At 42.1% G+C, this 27,087-nt stretch overlaps 1 protein-coding gene across 1 annotated transcript in view; it reads left to right on the top strand.

The window, feature by feature from the left end:
* Nucleotides 1-20,727, top strand: part of PLCH1 (phospholipase C eta 1) — a 137,581-nt gene extending 116,854 nt beyond the window's left edge. Inside the window, exons 15-23 of the mRNA XM_045031540.1 lie at nt 513-692; nt 792-899; nt 1,717-1,841; nt 2,283-2,367; nt 6,254-6,400; nt 6,905-6,984; nt 9,012-9,071; nt 9,544-9,904; nt 15,376-20,727. Of these exons, the coding sequence (XP_044887475.1) occupies nt 513-692; nt 792-899; nt 1,717-1,841; nt 2,283-2,367; nt 6,254-6,400; nt 6,905-6,984; nt 9,012-9,071; nt 9,544-9,904; nt 15,376-17,471 (3,242 nt within the window). The 3' untranslated portion in view covers nt 17,472-20,727. The remainder of the gene's footprint in view (nt 1-512; nt 693-791; nt 900-1,716; nt 1,842-2,282; nt 2,368-6,253; nt 6,401-6,904; nt 6,985-9,011; nt 9,072-9,543; nt 9,905-15,375) is intronic.
* The last annotated feature ends 6,360 nt before the right edge of the window (nt 20,728-27,087 follow it).

Genomic DNA, 27,087 nt, shown 5'->3' with positions numbered 1-27,087 from the left:
CCAAATCCCTACAGAGGAAAGACCTAGTGGTGCACACTTGCAGGTGAGGTAGGGCAAGGTTACAGAAAGAGCACAACAGCAAGGCAGTGCTATTCTGAGGTCTATGTGATCTGTCCTTCCAGGGTGGTGTGGAAGAGGATTGTCAAAGCCCGAGGGGATTTGCAGGCTGTCAGGAGGTAGCTGAAAGATGTCCTGGGTATATGGAGGTAGGATGAGGGAGAACCTAATCATAGGTATGGAAAGAGTTCATTATACAACAGCTTTATTGAACTCAACACAGTTTAGGAATATTGCCTAATGGGAATTAGCGGCTATATTGTATGTCTCTTCCACTTGATCTCCAGCTGTAAGAGCAAAGCAAGCATGATATGATGGTCTGTGAATCTAGACTAACTCCACTGATGTGAGTCCAAATTACTCTAGATATACACCAGTGTAGCTGACCTGTGAATATAGCAATTTGTCTCACAGTTGTTATTCTTGTTTGTTTTTTTTTAACTATAAACACATAGGGACTATGGGAAATGTGTTATCATTCAGTGAAACAAGGGCCCACCAGGTAGTGCAGCAGAAGTCTGAGCAGTTTATACTTTACAACCAGAAACAGCTCACCAGAATCTATCCATCTGCATATCGGATTGACTCCAGCAATTTCAACCCCTTACCATACTGGAATGCTGGTTGCCAGCTGGGTAGGTGTTTTATGTATGTAATGTTTTCACATGAGCTTTATATTAAATGCAAGTTACAGTTACACTTATCAATGATTCCTAAATCTCTTAATTCAACAGTGGCATTAAACTACCAGTCTGATGGGCGCATGATGCAGGTTAATCAAGCAAAGTTCAGGATGAATGGCAACTGTGGGTATGTCCTCAAACCTCAGCAGATGTGCAAAGGTAATGTCATACTACACATTTATTATTATTATAGCAGTTATTTTAGAAAATGACTTTTGCAGTCAGTTTTCCATTATTTTGCATTTAGAGCTAAATATCTAGAATAAAACAAGGAATTAAAACAAGAACTTGCGTGGGAGCTTTTTGACACATATATAAAATAATTCGCTTGGTTTGCATCTGACTTTTTAAACGATTAATGAAAGGCCCATTTGCAGTGTTTGCTATAAACTTTAACAAAATGACTGCCAGCTTTATGATATGATATGATCTCTCAGAGTTAATCTAGGTAAGTTATTAGCACCCAGTCTTGTGATATTCTGGGTCCCTCCTACAAAGTGTAGACCAGCCTGAGCAACTTGTGAGGTGAAGTTGCTTAACACCCCATAGCGGTCAGCTTTTTCAGTCAGATCTGTCACTGAAATCAATGGGCATGCTAGTATTTCTGGAACAGGAGTCAGTGATCCATATGCTCATACAGTGAGCACATTTCTATTTTTTTAGGGTTTTGGTTTCGCCACCATCATTTTAAAATCACCTTATTTCTTTGAGCCAGTTTAACACTGGAACTGGTAGGATCATTCTCATAAAATGGGCCTGGGCTAATGTCGTTAGAGGTCCTTGAATGAGCCCTCTGCATCAGGGCCAATGTCATTTATAGAAATTAAGTTATAGTCAGAAGGCCCAGTCAAGCATGTGATTATATGATGTTATTTATTTCTATGCATTCAGGAGGGTAGAAGTTCTTTTTTTCCCCTCCTGTATAGGATTTCTAATATTAAGGTTTTATTTTTTCTCATTCTCTGCAAACCTTTAGGTACATTCAACCCTTATTCCAGTGATCCACTTCCTGCCAACCCTAAAAAGCAGCTTATTCTCAAAGTCATCAGTGGACAGCAACTACCCAAGCCTCCAGATTCAGTATTAGGAGACAGAGGGGAGGTAAAGTAGTCTGAGTGATACTAAATACTTTTTTTTCACTATAACTGTCCTAGAATGCCTGGGAGTGACATGGCAGCATTTGTCCTAAAGAGAGCTTTTCTCCTAAATTAAAATATGCCAGTAATTTTCAGATGTTCGGGATTTGCACATTAGATCTGGATTTTCCCCACAATCCCTGTATTCTATATATTCTGCTGGTTAGTATTTCTTCAGCTGTTAGCACTGATCTGAAAGTTTGTTCCACCTGGCCACATGTCCCAATGTCACAAAACAGTAGTGATGAAACCTACATCATCCTGCAGTCTACTGTGGCATTTCCCATAATCACACTACTGGCAAAATCACACTGAGCAGTGGCTTTAGCATTCAAATGTGCATTTATGTGAGAGCTTAATGGTATATAACGACGAGTTGCTTTTAAATTGTTGTTTTTTAAAATAGATAATAGATCCTTTTGTCGAGGTGGAAATTATTGGGTTACCTGTAGATTGCTGTAAAGACCAGACCAGAGTGGTTGATGACAATGGTAAGATAACATACCCTACTTCTTCTTTTCTATAGTAAATTATTGAATAATTATGAATGACTAGAATAATTTACCAGAGACGCAAAGAGTGATGAACATAATATTTTTTAGCCACACTTTATATTAAAAGAATATTTATCAATAGTTTATAAACAGTTAATAAACAGGTCAAAAAATTGTTTAAAATAAGGGCATATAACTATCTATAAAACCTTTACGGATGTATTTAGAACCATCAATAAAACATATTTCTCATGTCTGTAATATGCTTATAACTTCTATTAATCATTTATTAGCCTTTTATAAGTTACTTATAAATGTATCCTTAATATGAAGTACAACCATATTTTCAAATAATAAAAAATATATTCCTAGATCAATGCAGAGGCAAGCTGTGGAATGCTGGGGTGACAACTGCTGACCTACTAATCCTTCAGGGATTGCATAGACTTTTTCCTCATTTGGTTTAAGCCCCACCTAAACAAGGTTTTTAATCATTTTGAGAAATTGTGTTTCACATCAGTTCCAGTAAAATCACTTTCAGCTGCTGTTGCTGTTATGGTTTGGACAAAAGAGTGTTAGAAACTGTGTTTAGTCCAAATTTCTTAAAAGGGTAAAAAATGTCCATGCTTAGACATGCTAATATGGTTTGGTCAACCAATGCAAATAGGGTCATACTATGCTGTAATCTAGGCTGCTACATAATGCAGTTATTCAGGCATTGTTTGCCATGTCCATATTGGTCAGCCAAGCCAAGTTAGGAACTGGTTAGACTCAGAAGTTTCCACACTCCAATAACAATTGTGTTATAGGACCCAGTTACTTAACTCCTCTGATAATTAGAAACCTTTGTTTAATTGCAAGCCTAAACTTGTTGAAGGCCAGTTTATATTCATTTGTCCAACATCAGCCCTTAAGTTAAATAATTCCTCCCCCTCCCTGGTGTTTGCCCCTGTGATGTATTCATAGAGAACAATCATATCTTCCCATAGACTTCCTTTTGTTAGGCTAAACAAGTCAAGCTCCTCAAGTCTCCTCTTGTCAGGCAGGTTCTCCATTCCTCTGGTCCTAGTAGCTTCTCTCTGCATCTGTTCCAGTTTTAATTAATCTTTCTTAAATATGGGAGACCAAAACTGCATGTAGTATTCCAGATGAGGTCTCACCAGGGCCTTGTACAATGGTAATAACACTTCCCTGTCTCTACTGGAAATACTTTCCCTGATGCATCCTAGGATTGCATTTGCCTTTTTCATGGCCACATCACACTGGCGGCTCATACTCATCCTATGGTTGACCAGTATACTCAGGTCTTTCTCATCCTCTGTCACTTCCAACCAATAAATCCCAAGTTTGTAGCAAAAATTCTTGTTGCTAGTCCCTACGTGCATGACCTTACACTTTTCACTATTCAATTTCATCCCATTTCTATAACTCCAGTTTTCAAGATTGTCCAAATGTCCTTGTGTGACATTCTGGTCCTTCTCCATGTTATGATGTCCCTGATGAGTTTGAGAATTACCTTTTAGTGAGTGACAAGGGTGAAATTTCCTTGCTGATTTTTAGCTGGGCCTGCAGTTTTTTATAGTATTTGACTATAAATTATTGTTGAATTGTTCCCGGCATGCACCTAGGGACATGGAGGAGGCTAGCACAGAGCTACTCTGCCAGCTTGGCTCTTGTCAGAGGGCCTCCTTGTGTAGAGGACATTTCCTGAGGCTCTTTTCTCCCCCTTTATCGCCCTTTTCCCCCACCAAAGCTATATAAAGGCAACAGGGCATACATGAGAGTCAGGCCCTGAATGTTTTAATCTTTTGGGGTCTATTCTTCTCTGCTACATCTATGTGTAATTCTCTCTCCAATGGTTATTGAATTATACTCTTAGGGACAGATTCTGCCATCCTTGCCTCATGTTAAGTAATACTATAGTAATACCTTGTTATGCTGGTAGTCCCAATGAACACTAACACTGGTGAAGGTATCCATAGTGATTACAATGGGACAATTTGCAGGGTAAGTTATTGGTGGCAGGATCTGATCCTTATTAGGCAGTTAACATAGTTCTGACATACTCAAGCCACAGTCCCTCTAGAGTGAAGAATGGGCTGGAATCCTCTAGCTAGTGAGAAGAGAAGAAAACAAGGCTAAACCTTCAATTTTTAACAAGAGTCCTGGGAAGAGGGCAGGTATGAGTAATAATTGAACTTCTCATGGTAGAATCATGGAAACAGCGACATGACAAAAGCTGTCTGCAGGTAAGATGATGACCAACACCAGAACCAAGAAAAACAAAATGGTTAAGAAAAAGCTTGTGTCTGCAGCCAACTATATCAGTCAGATACTGTATTAATTTTTTTTGCATCGGTGTTGGACTGCAGAGCTCGATAGCACATGAAACCAAGTGAGTGTCTTTTGATGGATGATATATCCTTGGATCTTGAGCTTTAAAATTCTGCTTTCTAGCCAAAAATTTCAGGAGTGGGATAAATAAGATAATGGAGTGGTTGAGAAGGGAGAATGCCTTCCTCACACTCCCTCTCTTTTTCCTTGACTCTGCGTATGTCTCCTTTACGTAGAGTCCCTAGTACCTATCATACAGCATGCATGGTATAGATAAGTAATGAGAAACAAAATGAAAACAAACAATGCCACAGACAATCTCTCTGCCACATCAACCCCTATGGGACACTAGGCTAGCAACAGAAGGAACAGCCAGGGAGATGCAGCTGTCAGTTCTCATGAATGGCAGTGACCTGTGGAGAAACACAGGGACAGTTCCTGGGCATCCTGGCCTATCTGAGCTTGACCATTCAGACAAGTAGCACAGCAGTCTGCCCTGCCATGCCGCCACATGCAGACTCTCTGCCAGATGCTCAGTCCAGACCCTTTCTGTTGTTCATAAAAGCTGCCAGAGAGACACCACTCATTTTTCTGCATATGGATCTCTTCAGACAGCTGCATAGGCACATCATAGTGCTGCATTTTGCATTGTAATTTACACAGACTGCATTAGTGGCTATTCTCCTCATTCCATCCTCTTGGCTTGCTACGCATACAGCTCAACTCCCATGTAGCAGCCACAGGTGCCAACTTTCCTTGGCACTAGTGGGTGCTCACCCCCACCCCAACTCCACCTCCTCCCTGCCCCTATTGGACCCCTCCCCAAATCCCCGGCGCAGCCCTGCCTCTTCCCCAAGCACGCCGTGTTCCTCCTCCTCCACCACTTGCCGCACGAAACAGCTGTTTCGCGGCACAAGCGCTGGGAGGGAGGGGGGAGAAGCATGACTCAGCGGCACGCTCAGGGGAGGAGGCGGAGGCAGAGCAGAGGTGAACTGGGGCAGGGGGGCGGGGAGCTGCCGGTGGGTGCAGAGCATCCACCATTTTTTCCCCCGGGGTGCTCCAGCCCCGGAGCACCCACGGAGTCAGCGCCTATGGTAGCAGCCACAAAGCAAAGGCCCCACTTAGAGAAAGGAAATGGCTATGTTGCAGCTGCTCCATTTATTTGTCTGCTAGTGACTGTGAGGGATAGCTTAGTGGTTTGAGCAGTGGCCTGCCAAACTGAGGGTTATGAGTTTAATCCTTGAGGGGACCACTTAGTGATCTGGGGTAAAATCAGTACTTGGTCCTGCTAGTGAAGGCAGGGGGCTGGACTCGATGGCCTTTTGGGGTCCCTTCCAGTTCTATGAGATTGGTATATCTCCATATATATATATATATATATATATATTTATATATATATAGTTCATGGGAAATAATGTACAGTCACTTGTGCATCAGGTCTGTTTGGGTGACTGCTTTCCTTACCTCTCGTGTTTCACAGATAATAACGTCAACGTCGGCTGCTGCTGCTGCGGTATTTTCCTGACTTTCTATTCTGTTTGTCCCATAGGATTTAACCCTGTTTGGGAGGAAACTCTCACTTTTACCATCCACATGCCTGAAATAGCTTTGGTTCGATTTCTTGTTTGGGACCATGATCCCATTGGTCGAGATTTTGTTGGACAACGAACTGTGGCCTTCAGCAGTCTTGTGCCTGGTTAGTTCCACTCATTGACTTGACTTTGATATTTAGTTGAAAATAGGAGGAAGGATAGTTTTGTAAAGCATAGAATGGAGAGTCAGAACAGCTGGGTTCTGTGCCCAGCTCTTCCACAGACCTCCTGTGTGACATTAGGGAAGTTTCTTAATAGCTATGACGGGGAATCCTCAAAGCTACCTCAGGGATTTAGATGCCCAGTTCCATGGGCTTTTGAAAGTCTCAGCCTCTGTAGCTGTCTCCTCACCTGTAAAATGGAGAGAAATACTTATTTACCTCACTAGGGAGTTGTAAGACTAAATTCATTAATGTTTGTGAAGCCGTTTGAGGTTCTCAGATGGAAGATGTTATGGAAGGAGACTGTGTTATTATTAATAAACAATCGCTCAGAGTTACTGTATATGAAATGTATAATTGCAAAAGACATTGTATGGACAGCCTTGCTAACTGCACATAAAATGCATAGTGCTGATTCTTTGTTACTTTGTTTTCTCTTTTTATTAGGCTATCGTCATGTGTACTTAGAGGGACTAACTGAAGCATCCATATTTGTCCATCTAACAATCAATGAAATGTATGGAAAGGTAGGTATACATGGGAACATAAATACTTTACAAATGTTTCTGTGTCGTACTGCTGGCAACAATGGGTTAAGATGCATCAGTATAACCTCGCAGAACGAATGGGGGCTTTGACTGATTCCTACAATTTTGGAACATGGCATTTTTCATATTGGATCAGACTAGTGGTGTATCAAATCTAGAGTCCTGTGTCCGGCAGGGGCTAACACCTAACGCTTCAGAGAAAAGCAAAATATACAGAACAACAGCAAGAGACATAGGGCTCTGCACCTTGTGTCGTCACCTTCTCCAGTGCTCTGCACCTTGTATTGTCATTTACATCAGTGCAGTTTCACTCCCTTAGCCCTTATATAAATGACTGCACAAAGCACAAGGAGATGGAGAATAAGGCCCATAATATAAAATTTCCCCCCTGACCCTTGCTGAAGATCACTTTAACCTCAAAGCAATATCATTGCTATAATCCTAGCATGCATAACTGTGAATGCTCTTTTCTTTGTCACCTAATATTCATTCCTCACCTAGGTACATTAAGTACACCCCATAGGCTCATTTTAAGTTACTTTATTTTTAAAAAGTAATTGTCAAGAGCTGTAGTCACACCATTACTTCTGGGTATTTGACAAGACATTTTAAACTCCGATTTTAGTTCTCAACCGTTTAAGTTGTAGCATGTGAAGTGTTGTTGCTTTTCTGCCATGTTTCAAAAGATGTAAAATTTTTAAACTTCAAGTTTTAAAATGAAAGCGAAAGCTCAGTGCGTTACTCATTATTTCAGCGTTAACTCCCTCTGTTCAACAGATTACAAGAGGTGTACAAGTTACTATAAATAGGGAGTTAAAAGGATTACCAGAAGTCAACAGCATAGATAAATTAATTAAAACAGAGGGATACCAAGAATAAAAAAGACCTTCATTTCAATGACTATGTTTAGATTTATTTTTTAAGGAGTGTGAAAAGAGGAATCAGGTAGCTCAGAGTCTTTCTCTCTGCTCAGAGCAGATCTAAACAACAGGATCTAAAACCAACACCACCACCACTTTGTCTGCTCTAAAGCACCTACAGTTGCTCCAACGAGTAGATCTGTATCAGCGGAAACATTTGAGGGGAGAAGGCGAGTGTAGACGGGGCCTAGGTCACCAGTTTTAACACCGTTCAGCTCAACAGTGACTGAATTTGTGACCATCTCATGAACATCCTGCCCTATGTTAAATGAGTTGGGGATGTCAGTCCAGATTCATATGTACAGGTGTTTACCCCGCAATTGGCACCCTGGTCTCGGCATGTAAGTGGGACTGAATGCACATGGGAACTGAATTACTTGCTCTTACCTCCGGAAGTGGTCCCTTCAACAAAGGGTGGAGGCCATTGCAGAGCAACTTTCATTGACACCACCTGGTCTGTATCTGTTCTGTGGAAACACAGAGATCTTCAGTCTCTGAAGTGATCAGTCTGGCATCTTTCACCAACACTAAATCCATCTTAAAAGAAAATTAAAAGGACTGAAGAAAATGTATAGGGGCTCCCAGGATCTGTAGGGCTCCCAGGATCTGTAGGTATCCAGAAGCACAAGTGAATACAAATGAAATCCCATGTCATTGACAATCAATAGGGATTGCTATTTGGCTCGCATACTCTTCAGAGAGGACAGAGTTAAGGAAAACATTGAATTTCTGAGTAATTTCATAGTATAATTGGGCTGAATGATAGCACTAGGAGAGGATTTAAAAAACACCCTGTGAGACTTGAGCTCTTCTGTATAAAATTTTGCCCCGCCACCAAATGCTTACTTTAATGATGTACTGTGTTGGTTTTTTTACAAGATATATTTAAAACCTGGAGGTACTTTCCATACCCTGTATAACTGAGAATGCCTAGTGAAGTGTCTATCTGATTGAAATTGGTGTAAGATTAATAATCTATTTTAAATGACTTAACTATAGAGAATTACTTACACCAACAATCTTGTTTGCTTGTGTCACAGCCTTGAAAATGTTAGCCAAATATGTTTGCATTTGTTTTCCTTTCAGTGGAGTCCTTTAATCCTCAATCCCAGTTATACTATATTGCACTTTCTAGGAGCCACTAAGGTAGTCTTCATTAGCATGCACTTTTCACTTGCTGGGCACAGATTTATCAAACAGTTCCCAGTCGCATGATGTATCATAACTACTATATCTCTTCATTCCTCATTAAGATTCTGAAATATTTAAATGTTGCTTTGATGAGGCCCATGTCATAAAACTCTACGTTAACGGGCAGCCTGTCACTACAGAGCATTTCTTACAGTCTTGTCAGCTCTGATTAGGAAACTTCTAGTAAAGATCCACAGTAATTATGGCAGGCTGCCCTCCTAATGAGGGGGAATTCATACATGCACGAACTCATGGTGACCTATGCTGATTGTTTCCTGGTCTGAATATGTGTGAATTAGTTGGTGTGAATTTTTGCTTTGCTTTGCTTTGTTTTGTGATATTGCATTCATGATTCACAAATATGTATTCAATAGCAGTTTAAAACACAGGCTGAACTTAAAGACTGTGGTTGTTTTCTTGTTTTCAGAATAGGCAGCTGATAGGACTCAAAGGGTTGTTTAACAAGAATCCCAAACACAATTCTGCTGAAAACAATGGGCATTACGTGCGGAAACGATCAATTGGTGATCGAATTCTCCGACGCACAGCCAGTGCTCCGGCAAAAGGCAGGAAGAAGAGCAAAATGGGCTTTCAGGAAGCTACAGAAATTAAAGACGGTACCTCTGAGCCAACAGACATGAAAGACACGGAAGGAGTTATAAGGCGTACAACGAGGAGTTTGCAAGCACGTCCTGCTTCTATGCCAGTTGACAAATTCCTTCTGATGGGATTGTCTTCACCAGAATGTGAAACCATTAAAGATACCAAAAGAGAAGAAAATACCTCTGGTAAGATGCTTCCAAAGTGACTTTTAGTGCGGTAGCTTTAAAACCATATTATTAAGCTCAGTGCTGTAATCCTCATGTGAGTAGTTCCATTGAACTCACGTGAATAAGAACTGCAGGATCAAGCCCCATAGGATGTAAAATGACTGTTACGCTTATTAAAGTGATATGCAATAAAAGTATCACTTGCATTTTTAAACTTCTTCCTGAAACCCAAGAAAAGTTGCCTCTCCCCAGACTAGGCAAATGGATTAGAGTATTTTCTACAGATTTGCTTAAAGAACACTTGTAAAGTTTCTTTTCATAATTAAAAACATTAGTTTATTAGCAGTTGATTTTTTAAGTATCCTTTAGAAGCCTGAAGATGAAATCCACATCCTTGCGAAAATTGTTATTTCCTCAATCATTTTCAAGCTCTGGGTTTGTTACTGTGAGTTTACGCATGACAGCTATGAGCATTGTGTATTTTTAATGTTTTTTTTCAAGGGAAAAAAAGCAGGAAGCATTTGTTTTGGAAACAATGTATATAAAGAAAAACATGGACTTTGCAAACAGATGTAAAAGGGGAAAAGTAGGTCAAATTTTGAATCTAAGAACCTTGACATTGTCCTTTAAAATGAACGTTACAAAATTATAAACCTGGATTATATGGGGAAAATGGTGGGTGAGGCTGGAATCTTAGTTATTTTTTATATTCCTAGATTAAAATGTAAACACTCACATATAGTATGTTTTGATTCTTGAAGTTATTCAGAACAAAAACATTTTAGATCCACTGGGCCTGAGCTTGATATCTGATACACTGGGGTGAAGCCAGTGGACTTTGGCGTAAGACCTGGGCAAATGAAATGCAGACCCAGCTCAGTGCGCCAAACAGGTGACACATAGGAGCATCTGAATAGTTCCAGAAAGTCTGTAATTTTGTGGCATTGGTGTCTGAGACATTTTCGTTCCTGATCGAGAGCTCTCACCCAGTCTGAAACATCTGAGCGGCACTTTTCTTTCTGCAAATACTCCAGACATCTCCAGGGCTCCAGAGCTTGGCCATACCCCCCTGCACCCTTGTTCCGTACTTTTGGCAGTGCAGAGCAGCAATTCAGCACTTCTGTTTTACCCACTGCAATCTGAAAGTCAGATTGGCCCCTTCATGCTGTTCCAGTAATATAAAAGGGCTGTTCACCTAGTAAAACTGGCCCCTCAGGGAATAAGGGGTTTCCTCAGATAGTGCAGAGCTGCCCAAAATGCTCTACCACTGTCCCCTTTTCAGTTCTTGATACAGGAAGCATGCCGGGAACATGTCGGTGGCAGGAGGCATGGCCAGCGTGTGTCTGCATTCTGGTTATTCTTGGCTATGGACTGGCACCCTACAGAGCTATTGCAGCCACTCTTAAATTAGAGCAGGCTTAGCCAGGCCCCTATCAAGGGAAAGTCTATAGCCGTAAGCCATCTTTGCCCTACTTCCTTGTATTCTTGGAAGAAACAGAATCTGGTCCCTAGCTTTAAAAAGCTGATTTTGGGGGAGCAGTGAGCAAAATGAAAACAAAATTCCCCATCGCCCTGTATTCCTCCTTCAGATAAGTCATTAGGGCTTCTGCAGGGGTCTAGAATTCAAAGGTTCTATCTTCATCTGCCAGAAGGCTGTTGCAACGTGGGCATCCCTGGTAGAGGATGTGGTAATTCCTGAAGACTCTGCAGACAGCAAGATAGAAGACACCCTTAGAAGGGACTTCAAAGGTTCTTCAGTGTTCTGAAGCCCTTACTGGCAACCACGTGCTAGCGACACAGTGATCTGGTGTGATCCTCATAAATGGGCCACCTCACAAAAGTGAGTAAGCTAAGTTATCAGCAGATAGACAGCCCCAGAATGGTCCAGGGAGCTAGGCCACCTCGAAAGAGACCTATTCACATTCAGCCAGAACACAAAGGTGAGGTTATTCTTCACCAGGGAACCAGACTAAATGTCACTGGGAATAAACTCTCTGGCACACAAATGACTGAATCAGCTTCTCTCCGCTTTCTCCCTCTTCCAGTACTAGGAAGAGTGATTTAGAAGACTGGAATGACTGTGGCCCTTCTCCTTTTTAATCACCCTCAATTTGCTAAGAAGGTTGTGGTTCTCAGACCTAGTGGAACTGGGTTTTTTTTTTCAGATTTTATTTTGATATTTATCTCAAATATAAAAAGTCAAAATTCTTACATCAATCTTTAAAGAAAATCCATGCAAGCAGTTCAAAATGTTTACAATTTAAGTTGGGGATGCACAAGCAGGATGTACTCCATGGTCCAGCAGGCAGGCTCTCCTGTTTTCTGGCCCATTTTGTATCTCTGTCCAGATTATTGAACCTCACAGTTTAGGTAATGAGTGGCAAGCGTTAAACAAGATGGAATACTCCTCCACAGTTATAGACTCTCTTATCTTTGTGCAAGTTTTCCACTCTCTTGGCCTATATAAGAATTTGGACAAAATTCTCCTACTGGCATCGGGATGGATCAGCCCTGAAAACTAAACAGTCCAGGCCCTCTGGATTTCTGCTAGATGGCCTAGATTTGGGCCTAAATCCTCCCATCATCATACCTCACATTGTATTGTTAAAATCTTCTAAGTCTTGTGAGAGATCAGCTGAGCCACACGGCAGTACCTGTATCCAAAACCACAGTTAGGCCAATTTTCTGAATCTGGGTTCTGACCACAGTGGTACAGCTGTCATCCTTGTGAACTGATGTCATCCAGTTCCTTTTATTTCCTTTCCGTAAAGACATGCTTCCTGGTCACAATCACATCTCCTCTGCTCTTGAAAGACACTGAACTTACTGTATCTTCCGTGAGGACTTACTGTATCTCTAGGATCATACTCCAGAATAATTCACAACTAAGTTTAACTTTTCCTTCCCTATAGAGTAAGGAGTTTTTCTCCCAAAGTTTCAGTGCCCACAAGATAAAGTGTGGCATATGCTGGATGCAAGAAGAGCAACTAAAACGTATCTTAGCAGAACTGTTCTATCGTTATTGTTTCCTCCCACTCTAAATGATTGGGCCTGAAGGGACCCTAATCCTCCATAGCTAGCTGGATAAACTGTGGCATCACCAAAGCATATTCAGCCACAGATAAACTTATTCCATAAGGGATCACAGTCCATTCAATATGTTCTGTGGTGGCCTGTGGGGACAAAGGGCATTAACCATCACAGAGGAAATCTGTAATGCTATCACCATCTGGTCATCTATTACTACATTAATAAAACACTAAAGACTTGACCTCATTCCTCCGCAGAAACATCCTTTGCTAGGAAGGTGCTCAGGGCAGTGGTCTCAAATAGACTAAGAATGCTAATTTACAGAAAAGGGGAGCATTCTTCTAGTGTCCTACTTAGCCCTCCCTCCCTACTAATTTTCCCTTATTGATCAGTGCTTCCCAGATGCCTTACACAGGGGGAAAGATCAAGGTCCAGAATGGAAAATTTGTTCCTTGACTATTTTCTTTCTGGCACTGATCTCCCACTTCAGTCTGCCTCACCCAAGGTAAGTTATTTAGGCATCTTTACAGTGTCCTCTTCAGGGTCCATGTACATAGGTGACATAATCAAAGAAGGCATTGCTGTTAAGAAGTTATAGTTAAGGTTAAGATTTTATCACGATTATTTTTAGTAAAAGTCACAGACAGATCGCAGGCAATAAACAAAAATTCAGGGAAGTCTGCAACTGTGACTTTTACTAAAAATAACAGGGGGTGGGGGAGATGACAACAAATGAAGTCCAAGCCTTGCATGGAGGTTGGGGGAGGACTGCGAGCCTGACCCCTGCCATGTGGGGAGGGCTCCAGCCACAGCCGTGTGGCTGACAGCAGCTGAATCCCCACCCACAATGCCTCAAAGCTCCAGGCACCCACCACACATAGCGACTCAGAGCTTCGGGGCCCGCACCGCCTGCAGTGGCTCAGAACTCCGGGGGAAGAGACTCAGAGCTCCACGGCCCCTGCCATCTGGCAGCTCAGAGCTCTAGGTCCAGCGGCTCAGAGCTCCAAGAGCACGGGGTTGAAGCTGAGAATGTCACGGAGGTCTCTGAAAGCCACAGAATCTGTGACTTCCATGACCTCCATGATAAAATCTTTTCCTTAGTTATAGTCAATCTGCTACTAAGGATCTCACATATCCATGGCAGTACTTATCTTGAGCAAGGATGGAAGGGATGTGGCAAAGACACATGCACATGTGTGAACTACCTGTGGTATTTGCAGAAAAAGAGGGTCAGCCCCAATTTTTCAGACTAGGGGAGAGGTCAGTCCCAGAAAGGAAGTAATCAGGTTACAAATTGTCCATATTTTATTACAGAAAGCAAAGAATAGCAGGCTGCTAAACTGAACCCAACAAAGGCTCATTGCAGCAAAATATTGTGGCTAAATTATTCTTCACTAATGTAACTGGAATTACACCAAGGTTGAATTTGGCCCTGTCCATTTTGCTATGTTCTCTACCGAAAAAAATCAAATATGGATCATTTCAATCAGTATGTGGAGATCCTTTCAACTTAATATGCTTGGTCTTGAGAACATTAGGAATGTTTTCATTGTTATAATTCAGGGACCGATCCTGCATTGCCTGTGCACTATAAACCCCAATGCTGGGAGTTTTGAATGCATAATAAATGAGGGACCAGGCCCTTACTCTTGTGGTTTGTTTTTTTTCTAGTTGTACCTTATTTCTGTTGAATGTTAGAAACTGTGTAATTCATAAAAAGACAATTTCCTGCTATACATATCCAGCCCTAAGTTAGGTAAAAGTGGAGCTGAAGTTAACAGGAGTCTTACCTATGTAAGCAATGAGTAATGGAGGCAGGATTCAGCCTATATAGTTTTAGAAATGTAACCAGAATTTGATTAGCTAATGTAGAAACATGTACAATTTATTCTTTCATGGAATTAAAAATCTTGTTCTCTTATGAATGCAGAAGTTTAGAAAGTTAAATGTTGTTAGAGGCTCACAAATTAAATCTGAAATTGTACATAAACCGTTTCCAAAAACATTCTGCATGGGGTCCAACTATCTGATGTTTTACTCAGAGTTCTTATAAACATGCCTCTTGTTTCCAGATATATTATGTTGTTTAACAGAGCTGTTTTGTTCTGTCTTTATTGCCATGCTTCTTTATAGTACAAATCTGAATAGGAACACAACTGAAGGTAATGCCACATGTGCAAAATATGGTATCTCATTGACATTATTTACAACAAATATTACATCACATGTCTGATGTAATAGACATTCAAAGGAAGCTTCAATGAAGTGCCTACAACTATATTTTCCCATTTATTCATATCACACAGATAATTTTTACTAAACCTGCACAACCCCATAATTAAGTCTTATCACAATTGTAACTAATTTTACATTCTCCATTTGTCTGTCTAAAGGCAAAATAGTTGTTAGCAGATAGTAAACAAAACATGTATAACGAATGTGCTTTTTATTTGATTTAGCAGATAGCAACAATGGTACAAGTGTGAACCAAACAAACTTGAAAGAACATATCTTTTCATCCCCTGAGCAAGCTGCACCTTCTTCAAATTCTGCATCTCTGCATAAAAAAGCTACTTCCCAGAGTGACGCCAGAATTGGCAGTTCTACAGAATCACCTGTACATGAACATGCAGAAAGCTTTGACTTTGTAAGTGGGATAGCTGAAACAAATCACTCCACAGAATATCAGAAAAGTCACCTTTCCAATGAACCTGTTCATATAAGGCAGGTTTCAGTTTTTGATCTTGGTACAGAAAAAATACAAGATACAAATTACACAGATGAAAAGAGAGAAGAGGAGACTGGAGGGTGTAAAGAGGAGAAAAAAATACTGGCAGGAAGTTGTGTTTCTGCAAAGGAACAGAAGTTTGACAGTAATAAATATGATGTCATTATGAGCAGTACTGTAACCACTTTTTCACTGACTGACATATCTTCCACCATCTGTTCTGATATCTACGATTTACACTCGACTGCAGCTCTGCAAGATAGTGATGTTTCTCGTCTCATAGATGAGGTTTCTTTAACAAACGAGAGCGAGATGAGTAGTTCTGTCTCAGCACTGATTGGACAGTTTGATGTTACAGATGACCAAACTAATCTGACTGTTGTTTCAAGTCTTCCTGGCACCAGCAACCAAACCTTCAGTGTGGTGTCGGCACATCCACACATGTTTACTGTTGATCTAAGTACACCCCTTAAACAAAACTTTACTAATGTAAAGTCTGTTGAATCACCATTATTCTCAACACCAGATACTGCAGTGTTTTCCAGCCCTGAGACGACAGAGTATTCTGTGTACACAATTATCCACGAGGCATCTCTTTCACCAGCCTCTGATTGTAAACCAAGGGATGAACGAGCTTGCAAGAAGTCAGACTGTGTGGAAAATAGCCTTCCTTGCACTTCCCCTCTCCGTTTGCTAACAGCAAATCCCAAAACGAAGTGTGGAACAAATTGGGAAACCCTTGAGGAGTGCAGTTCCTACACTTTGGAGGATACAATAGTTGACCCTCCTGCTTGTATAACCTCAGCAGGCAGCAGTCTTATGGAAGTTGATGGGGATTCCCAAGACCTCCTGATAACTGCATATGAATTCAAGAGAGAAGATATGAGCCAACTTGCTGCTTCTCTGAAGCTGAAGCCTAATCAGGACTCAGTACGCTACTGTGAGAGAATCTCGGGGAATAATTTAATTAATGAGGACCTTCACAGTGCTGCCCTGGAGAATTCAAATAATTTTAGGACTGCAAGAAATCAAAGTTTTCCTTACCCAGCATTTCAGAGTGTTGGCTTTTTGCATAATAATTATCTGCAAACTTTAGATACACAGAATGATTTGTTGTACGTCTCCCAAAGATCCAGACTTAATATGCATTCACCTACACCCAAGAACACTTTGCCCTACCCTCCTACTGCAGCCGTCAAACAGCCTAGTCCTTGCAAATCCAAGAGCCTGGGAGACTTGACATCAGAGGATATCTCCTGCAATTTTGAAAGCAAGTACAAATACATAAGTAGAAGCTTTATTACATCTGGCATGAGAGACAAGAAAGTTGCAGCTATGAAAACTAAGAGACCACAATCTACAGACACTCTGACAGAACAATTGCGAAAACTGGTGTCCTTTGACCAGGAAGACAACTGTCAAACTTTGTATTCTAAGCAGAATGAGGATGATTGCCCCAAGGCATTGGTCAGAAAACTGTCATCCAGAAGTCAAAGCAGAGTACGCAACATTGCTAGTCGTGCCAAGGAAAGACAAGAAGCCAACAAGCAAAAACTTTCTAATGCTAGCAGCATAGCAGGGGTAGTTCTAAGAAACAAACCATCAGTATCAGCTCACGTTATCAACAGGCATTCCACTGGCTCTTACATAGCAAGATACCTGAATGACTTCAGTGGGGAGGATCTGGAAGGTCGGGGTGTACCAGAGGGCGCATGTACTGCTTTGCGTTATGGATGCAATGACCAGTTTTGTACAGATGATTCCATTTTGCAGATGGAGTCAAGCAGTGATGATAAACCAGAAATTTATTTCCTTCTGAGACTGTAAATTGTATACATGTATATGTTCAGTGTTTACAAACTATTTCAGTGAATTAAGGATTTTTAGCAAGAAGTATAGTCCTTGACTTTTAAATTATTTAGAAATGCAATTTTAAGCTAATGTTTCAGTCTTGATTTAATGTGCCGTTTCCTGTCAAAGATTATGTAAATAGATTCTGTGATCCTTTCTTATGTATGTATGTATTTTTATTCAGAAATGACAAAGTGAATTATTTGCATGCAACAGATCTGAACTTTCACAGTGTCCTGTATTTGTAATGCATGTAAATTTTAACAATAGAGTTCTGCACATCTGTACACATCAGCAGAGCTCAGCAATTAATGCAATAAATATATTGCTTTTTTCCCTAGACCTGTTAGCTGCTTGCAGAGAGAATTTTAGGAGCCCACCTTTTTGGACCCCATCTTGGAAATGCTACTTAGGATAATGCTTTCCGCCATCAGTAGTCAATGGGACTATTGACGGTGGGAATCACTATGACCAATAATAAGTGTTTTCAGGATTGGACACTTCATTCATAAAGCTGTTTTCTATCTTAATTGTATTTACGTTTGTTAATGTTGATTTTAAGTCTTTCCATACATGAACTACAGATTTGCAGCATTGGGATTCATTCAGATTCGCAAGTAACTTGTAGATCGTCTTCCGCTCTTTAAATGAAATAGTATGGTAACTTTTTCTTCCTCTTGTTGAGTGCTTGTTTCTGGATGGGAGTGTGGTGAAAAGGAATGATCTTATACATAGACTTCTTTCAGCATTCCTGTCCCCCCTGCTCTCATCCTGAAATGAGCATTAAACAAGTGGAAGAAAATCTTGCTTTCCAAATATTTTGTTATGTATTTTTGATATTGCCTGTATATGTAACTTGAATACAGTAGCAGAGATGTTTTCTATGTTTGTAATTATATGCTAAATTGTTGATTGTCAGTATAGTAGTTACTGCATACATAGCAGGTTAAGTAGTTTGGCTTCCATCATCACATGGTTTTGAGAAAAGGGCTTTTTCTGCATTATGTTGAAAACCAAGTGAGTTAATTACAAAAATACACAAAACTTCCCTGAAGGGAGCAAGATAGCTTTATTTTGGGTTTAAAGGTATAATTTGCTGACACCGTGAACACATTTTTCATGATATGTAAAAGGCCTTTTACTTCTTTTCTTTTGTAATACAGGATATTATTATTCATGGAGACATCATTAAAATAGATTTTTATGCACCTGGTGCATATTTAGTGATGGTACAGCAAATGCAATTACTATTGAACTTGTGGCAGTCAGTGATTGCAGACATTTGTCTTGTCATGCATTTGCAATAAACCCTTATAAAGGAAAATTCACCTTATTTCAGGTGGTGGTCATACCTCTAACTAGTAATTTACAAGTCAGAACATTCCGTTTTCTAAAAGGGAAAAAAGCATCCAGTGTTGCTAAATGATTCTGATAGGAAGTCATATTTACTGAGTATTTCTATAATTACCAGTTAGCAATGACAGTGCCATATTTACCATTTTTCTATTCTCTCCCTATAGAAGGTTCTCCTAATCCAATATTTTTCAGTGGAATGTCCCTACTTTTTGCATCAAAATGCCTGTTTGTAGATTTTGAATGTTAGCTGATACAGTGTGTATTTTTAATAGATCTATTTGTTTTGGCTCTCCTGGTTTATTTTTTTAACCAGTCATGTGACAAAAATATTTTGTGCTGTATCCCTCAGCTAGAGCAAATCAAATCAAAACATACACACAGGGATAGTAACTATACGGCTGGAATAATGTTGAATATAGTCTCCAGCTCTATTAGCTGCTGCTAAACCGCTGTGTTCAGTGACAATATTGGGACCCCTCCAGTCCACCTGTCCAGTGCTCTTAGGGTACATCTATAGTGCAGGTGGAGCATGCCTCCCTGCCCGGGCAGACAGGGTTGTGCTAGCGGGGCTTGAGCTTGTACACTAAAAATAGCAATGTGGAGGTTGCAGCTCTGGTGAAGACTCAGGGTACCCATCTGAGCTCAGACCTAGGGCTGGGTGGGCTTGAGAGCCTGGGTTGCTGCCCAACCCACAACGTCCACCCTGCTATATTTAGCATGCTAGCTCAAGCCCTGCTAGCATGAGTCTGTCTGCCTGGGGTAGGATCTAGCTCCCTGCTGCAGTGTATATATACTGCTAGTTCCCCAGCCCGAAGGTACCAGGCAGCTGCAATTGCAAGGTGAGTGGGCTAGTGCTGCTTCAGATCATGACTCTCTCTCTTTCAGCTATCAGGCTGTCAGGACAGCAGAGCTGACCCCCTCTGAGGGCTTGAGCCAAACCCATTAAAATCAGTGGGTCTTGGATCAGGCCTGCACCCAGGCCAAAGGTGGCCAAACAAAGGATGAAAGGAGTGAATGGACAGGGAGCAAGAGAAGCAGGAGAACGGAGAGGGAAGTAAGGAGCTAGGGAAGCAAGGGCAGGAAGAGACTGGTAGCTGGGGAATTGGAGGGTGGGGGGAGGAAAGAGTAAAAAATCAAGGAATGTAAAACAAATATTGACTGGCTTTCAGGGGCAGGGGGAATAGCAGCATTAAAGTGCTTCAATGCAAAAAAACAACAATGGCACATGTTGCCCTTTGGCTTCAGGCTCTGCACTACCACCTCAAGAGCGATTCTTTCTCATCTGACAATATTTTACTGCTATTCCCATTGGAGCTAGACAGTGTTTGTGTTGGAGAACCTCTTGAATGTATGCAAGGCCTTGTCCAAAAAAATGTGGACTAGGATTATAGAATACTGATTGCAATGAATGCAGGATTTTAATGCAGTTGGCTGCCTTCTGCCGAGCACCAGTATTGCTGCCTGCTCATTCTGATGTTGTTTTACATTTTGTACAAATCCCTCATTCTAGATAAATGCATGAATGCATAATGCATAACGCAACTTCATGTTCATTTGTCTCACTTCAGTGCTGAGTTCCTAGGGAACAAATATGCTATTTCAAAGCATTCATGAATATGACGACTCTGGAACTTGTGCAAAATATGTGAATGAAAAACAGGAAGCCCCCGAATAGTACATAATTATGCCAACTGCTTGGGAAAAAAATATGTTTATTTTGTGAGATTAAGTAGGTCACTTGTTTTTCTTTGTCATTGTTTTTGCATTAAAAACACATGTTGCTGTGATTATACAATGTATCAACACCTTTTTATTGTTCGTTTTGTTCTTAACAGTCGCTTTCAGTGTTTACAAATGCAGCAAGGGCAGGAATCTTGCACTAGCCAAGTGATTGATATATGTGACTTCGAATCAGCTATTCTAACTGCAGAATTGTTCTTTAGTCATGCTCACTTAGATAAAGGGAAATGTTAACAGGCTTCTTTCTAACTATGGAATGCTTTTACAAATGGAGTTGAAATCATACACTGGGATCTGAATCCCCTGGAATGTTGGATCCAGATCCAGAGATTGGGCCTATCCCAGTAAGAGAGATCCATTTTGGATTGATTGATCCAGACTTCCTAACTTTTGGGAACAGATCAAAACTCTAAGCCTTTTGTCCATCTGTAGTCTACCAATAGATGCTAACCCTGGTACTATTAGCAGGCCCAACAATTTCCTCTGGACTACTTGCAGAGCAAGGTATTACTTAGCATAAGTAAAGGTGGCAGAATCTGACTTGGTGCCTCCTGAGAAATAGTTTCAGCTTTCAAGTTACACTAACTGTGTGGCTTAAGCAACAATATTGACTATTGAAGTGACCATTGACCGAGCGATAGGGTGAACAAGTGGTGTGCTGTTCTGCCATATTGGGTATCCTTTGGCATTACGTGTCACAAACACTCACAAAACTATTTCCTGTCCTCATTAGTAGGACCTGAAAACTCTTTCTTATAGCTCATTCGGGGGACATACAGGGAGGAGAGACTTATGGGGAAACAGTCCTTCAGTTATGTGCACGTGTGGTAATTGCAGCTCAATTTGGTAATGAAATGAATGCCTACTTGTAAAATATATGCAGTGTAGACTCAGGCTGAGCTCTTTGGCTCAGTGTTTTTTCTGTTTATGTGGAATCTCACTGAGAGATGCAATGAAACTCTGTTACAGAGCTTCCATTTTGATGACAAAATAGTTCTGTATGCCAGAATCCATAAGTGTCTGAATGCTTTTTGCCCTTAAATGCTTTGTGCCTTCAAAGGTCTTGTCACAATATGTAGGGCAGGTGAGGAGGGAAGAAGCACACACATCCACTGTCATAAATTCTTGTTCTTGAATAATGTTTGGTGTTGTATGGGTCTGGGAGGAGGGAGCTGACAAGAAAGACTGTTTTAGGTCTATTTGACCAAGCAGTGCCCTGCGAGAGAGAGGTTTTTAGGTCAGGAAAGCCTTCAGTCTGGAAAGATGGTGCTTTCAGAAATGGATTGAAATAGATTTGCTGCTTGAAAGTGAAGTACATTCATAGAACTACAAATCCGTGACAAAGCTATCTTTCCCGAACAAGATTTGCAAGCCCCATGGCCTGACACACCTCAGCTTGTCTGAATGTACAATACCGCACAGCCAGCTATCCTAAAGGGCCTTGATACAGATGTTTGTTACTTCCTCAAGGCATTTTTAAGAATGGAAGCAAGTCTTTACATACTTAGCATTAGAGCGGGGTCTGAACCAAAATCCCAGATCAGACCCTTTAGTGAATAGTGCCTTTCCCCTACAAATGTTGGAAGAAAAATAGGTCTATAATAAGAGTAAATACTATATATGATAAGAAAACATTATTAATTATTAAAGTGTCTGAAACCAATTCAATATTTTATTATTATGACAAACATCCCCCTTTGTTAGGCTCAGTCCTTCTGCCGGTGGCTGAGTCCCATCTGATTCCTTTTAATTTGGGAGGAATTGAGGGAGCTAAGCCTCTGGAAGGAGGTCCTCAATGTTCAGCAAGGTTGGGCCCTTAATGAAGTTGTTATATTTGTGGATAATGGAGGTAAAGGGCATTTCCAAAGGCCTTCCTGTATTCTCGTCCTCTGCTAGTTCAAGCCCCTTCATTGACATAGATCATGATCCGGCGAATCACAGAATATCAGGGTTGGAAGGGACCTCAGGAGGCTATCTAGTCCAATCCGCTGCTCAAAGCAGAACCAAACCCAACTAAATCATCCCAGCCAGGGCTTTGTGAAGCCTGACCTTAAAAACCTCTAAGGAAGGAGATTCTACCACCTTCCTAGGTAACCTATTCCAGTGCTTCACCACCCTCCTAGTGAAAAAGTTTTTCCTAATGTCCAACCTAAACCTCCCCCACTGAAACTTGAGACCATTACTCCTTGTTCTGTCATCTGCTACCACTGAGAACAGTCTAGATCTATCCTCTTTGGAACCCCCTTTCAGATAGCTGAAAGCAGCTATCAAATCCCCCCTCATTCTTCTCTTCTGCAGACTAAACAATCCCAGTTCCCTCAGCCTCTCCTCATAAGTCATGTGCTCCAGCCCCCTAATCATTTTTTGTTGCCCTCCGCTGGACTCTCCAATTTTTCCACATCCTTCTTGTAGTGTGGAGCAGGGCCGCCCAGGGGATTCCAGGGGCCTGGGGTCTTTGGCGGGGGGCCCCTGCTTCAGCGGTAATTCGGCGGCAAGGGACCCTTCCGTTCCGGGACCCGCCACGGAAGTGTCCTGATGACCCGCGGGAGGGCTCCCCGCTGCTGAATTGCCGCCGAAGCGGGACCCACCGCCGAAGTGCAGCCGGGTCTTCGGCAGTAATTTGGTGGCGGGGGGCCCCCGCTGCGGGTCTTCGGGGCACTTCCACGGCGGGTCCCGGAATGGAAGGCCCCCCCCCCAGCCAAATTACCGTTGAAAACCCGGCTGCACTTCGGCCGCAGGTCCCTCTTCAGAGGTAATTTGCCGGCGGGGGGTCCTTCCACTCGGAGCGGAAGAAGCTCCGGGGGCCTGGGCCCCGCAAGAGTTTTCCGGGCCCTCTGGAGCGAGTGAAGGACCCTGCTCCAGGACCCCCAAAAAACTCTCGTGGGGGCCCCTGTGGGGCCCAAGGCCTGGGGCAAATTGCCCCTCTTGCCCCCCTCTCTGGGCGGCCCTGGTGTGGGGCCCAAAACTGGACACAGTACTCCAGATGAGGTCTCACCAATGTCGAATAAGGGGAATGATCACGTCCCTCGATCTGCTGGCAATGCCCCTATTTATACAACCCAAAATGCCATTAGCCTTCTTGGCAACAAGAGCACGCTGTTGACTCATATCCAGCTTCTCGTCCACTGTAACCCCTAGGTCCTTTTCTGCAGAACTGCTTCCTAGCCATTCGGTCCCTAGTCACTTAACCAGGTGTTGAACTTTAAGCATGTGTCTAGTCTAACAGAAGTCAGTTTGACTACTTATGTGCTTAAAGTTAAACGTGGATAAATGCATTGCAGGATTGGGAGCCTTTCTGTAAGTGTCAGACAAAGATTAAACTTCCATTCCCTTTCCATTGTATAATCTATTTGCATAAGTGATGATTTCCCCATTGCTCAGCATTATGCATAATGGTTCTGAATGATGAGCTTTTAAATAGCAAGGACCTAAGGCAGTGTTTCCCAAACTTGGGACGCCGCTTGTTTATGGAGAGCCCCTGGCGGGCCGGGCCGGTTTGTTTACCTGCCGCGCCCGCAGGTTCGGCCAATCGCGGCTCCCACTGGCCGCGGTTTGCTGCTCCAGGTGGCGCGGGCTATCTGGTCTCCCCCCTGTCAGGAGACAAGGGAGTGTGAGTAGGAGAGAGCAACTTATGGCATTCACATAAGAGGGAAGGGGAGAGCAAGAACCCAGCACAGCACCTGCCTCATTCCCCCTCTCCTGTGACAAATGGGCCAGCCTGCTCTGTGCTCCTGCATCCCATTCCCTGCTGCAACGCCAGGCCTGAGGAGGGGCAGTAAAGAGCCTGTGGGGCTACCCTCAGCCTCAGGCCTGGGAAGGAGAAGAGGGCCTTGCTGCAGCCTGCCCAGGCCCAGGAGCGGAGGAAGAGCCCCTGGAGCTGCAGGAGGAGCAGAGGTAGGCTGAGGGGCCAGGGACAGAGATGGGAGAGAGCAGATGTGGGGGCTGGAGAGTGCATAATGAATTGGGGTCTTGGGGGATGGAGCTGGGGGGGGCACAGCATTAATTGACTAGAATGTTTAGCTTTGGAGGGAAGTTGAAAGTTCCATGCATTGGGCAACACTGTACAAATCTGTGTCACCTGATCTCAGCTGGTTTCTGGAGCGAGAGGTGCAGCAAACCACCTTACACGTGTGCACATACATGCCCAAAATCACCTTACACAAGTGCACACACATGCATACTCACATGCACAGGCACACTCCCTCTCTCCCCCTGGGGATGGGCAGAGGGAGTTTTAAAAACCAAGGGCATGTCTTCACTGCAGAGTTAACCTTAGGTGATCAGCATGCTGGTCTGAGTAGCTGGGTTGGCCTAGCTGGGGTGTGAGCAGCACCTGCAAAGCCCTACCTGAGTTATGGTGTGTCCTCGTGGTGCTGCACTCTCCCGTGTGTGTTGCTAAACCCTGTGGTTTTCTGGGCTGCAGTAAGCTGAGCTGCTCTATGATTCTTTCCTAAGGAATTGTGGGAGAACTTGTCTGTCCGTCTGGGCACACCAAGGAAGTGGAGGACTCCCAGCACTTGAGTGATTTAGCTGGCCTCTGCACTGCACAGGGGGGGTGTTACCAGCCCAAGGAAAAGCAGCATCCAAACTTTAAGCTGTGCCTTCATCCAGGCCAGCTGGTTTGAGTTTAAAGCACCACCACACGTGGGTGGGAAGGTTTTCTGTGACAGAGACTTTCAATTTTAATTGTATTCTATGCCACTTATTCTGAATTTGTGATTTGTGCTGCAGACATTGCTGGAAAATGAGAGTAAATCAAACGTGAAAGTAATATAACATGATACAGAATAGCAGCAGTAGAAATGAAATAATTACAAAGAGCCAAGAACACTTACTATATTGGGCATGTATAAGAGAGAAAAACTGACAAAGTGATATTAGTAAAAAAAAATCCAAACACCTGCTGAACACAACCCATTCATTAAAAGTTTTTGTCAGTTTTCTTCTGGATTTGTGTGGGACACAGCATACATGCAATTCAGAGGTTCATTTGTTAAAACAATTTAACACAATTGTCATTCCTATTCATTCACTCAGTTCATTTCCAACTGAGTATTTCAACTGGAAAAACATACTGAATTTCTTTAAATGTCACCAGTGTGTTTTAACAAGCTCAGCATTGTTTTATATGGAATGTAAACATTTTAAACAGACTACAATTCAAATGTACATTACAAGAAAGATACCTTTTTTTCTTACTGTATACTTTGATCCTTGTAGGGGCAGCATCATCTAATTTGTTTTTTAGGGACCAGCAAAGCACATTCTTAAATTCCACTGAAGTACATTGGACTTAAACATCTTCTTAAAGGGGACCACGTACTTAAGGGCTTTGCTGAATCAGAGCCCGTAACATTACATGTACGCTCTTTTGGGCAGGGATTATATGTGCGTATAGTACTTAGTACAGTAAGGCTCTTCTCTCTGATTGGGGCTGCTTCATTATACTGCAATACAGTTATTAATAATTATTATTATTATTATAATAAGGTTAGGTACTGTTCATGTGGTTCCACTTCACAATCAATTGCAGGATCAAAGTCAAAGTTTCTTTTGCCAAGCACCACGGAAGGAACTATAAATGAATCTCATGAATGACAAAGTACAGTAGCAAACTTGACTGAGTTGTTAAGATTCTGTATGATTTGAAAAAGATGATATTTATCAGTTGTACAGAAGAATATGTGACCTTTATGAGAATGGGAAGCCAGTGGACTGAAGATGATTTGGCTGATACTGTGTCTGTTGGTTATTTCACTCACTGTACCTTTCAGAGGCTCAGACATCCAGCAGCAGTAAACAAAAACAAACAAAGGTGTTATTCTATTAAAGGTCTTTCTGTCTTGAAAGAAAATAAGCTTATTGCCGAGATTCGTGTCTCCCTTTGATAAGGAGACTGGAGTTCTGTTGACTGTACCACTAATGGCAATTGAAAGGTGGACTTTCTCCCCCCCAAATTCCCTGTCCAGCTATTTCTCTTCCTAAATGTAAGTAGACAAAAATAGTGCTGGAATAAACAATGTAATGTGTTCTCTGTTAAGGATCTCTGGCATTCTGTTATGTCTTGCAAAGGATATTTAAAACAAAGATGCGTTAGGAATGCAGAAGGGTGTTTTGGCCTTTTCTCATTTTATGGATACATTTGTTGCCTCCTGGCTAAAATCAAAGCATGGAATAGGCAATGAAGACTAGCAGTTCACATGCCATGTTAGGGCTTGGCTACACTTACAAGTTGCAGCGCTGGGAGTTACAGCGCTGGTCATGCAGCTGTGTAGGGCCAGCGCTGGAGAGTGGCCACACTGACAGCTACCAGCGCTGCAGTGTGGCCACACTTGCAGCATTTCCAGCGCTGTATTGAGAGGTGCATTGTGGGCAGCTATCCCACAGAGCACCTCGTCCCATTTTGGCGCTGAGTATTGTGGGAAGGGGAAGGAAGTGTGTGGCTCATTCCACTTCCTGTGCCAATGCCCCGTGGTGCATCGCTTCACATCCCAGC

This window comes from Mauremys mutica, chromosome 9, assembly GCF_020497125.1.
Source record: "Mauremys mutica isolate MM-2020 ecotype Southern chromosome 9, ASM2049712v1, whole genome shotgun sequence".
Taxonomy (NCBI): domain Eukaryota; kingdom Metazoa; phylum Chordata; order Testudines; family Geoemydidae; genus Mauremys; species Mauremys mutica.
This window is presented reverse-complemented; position numbering and strand designations above follow the sequence as displayed.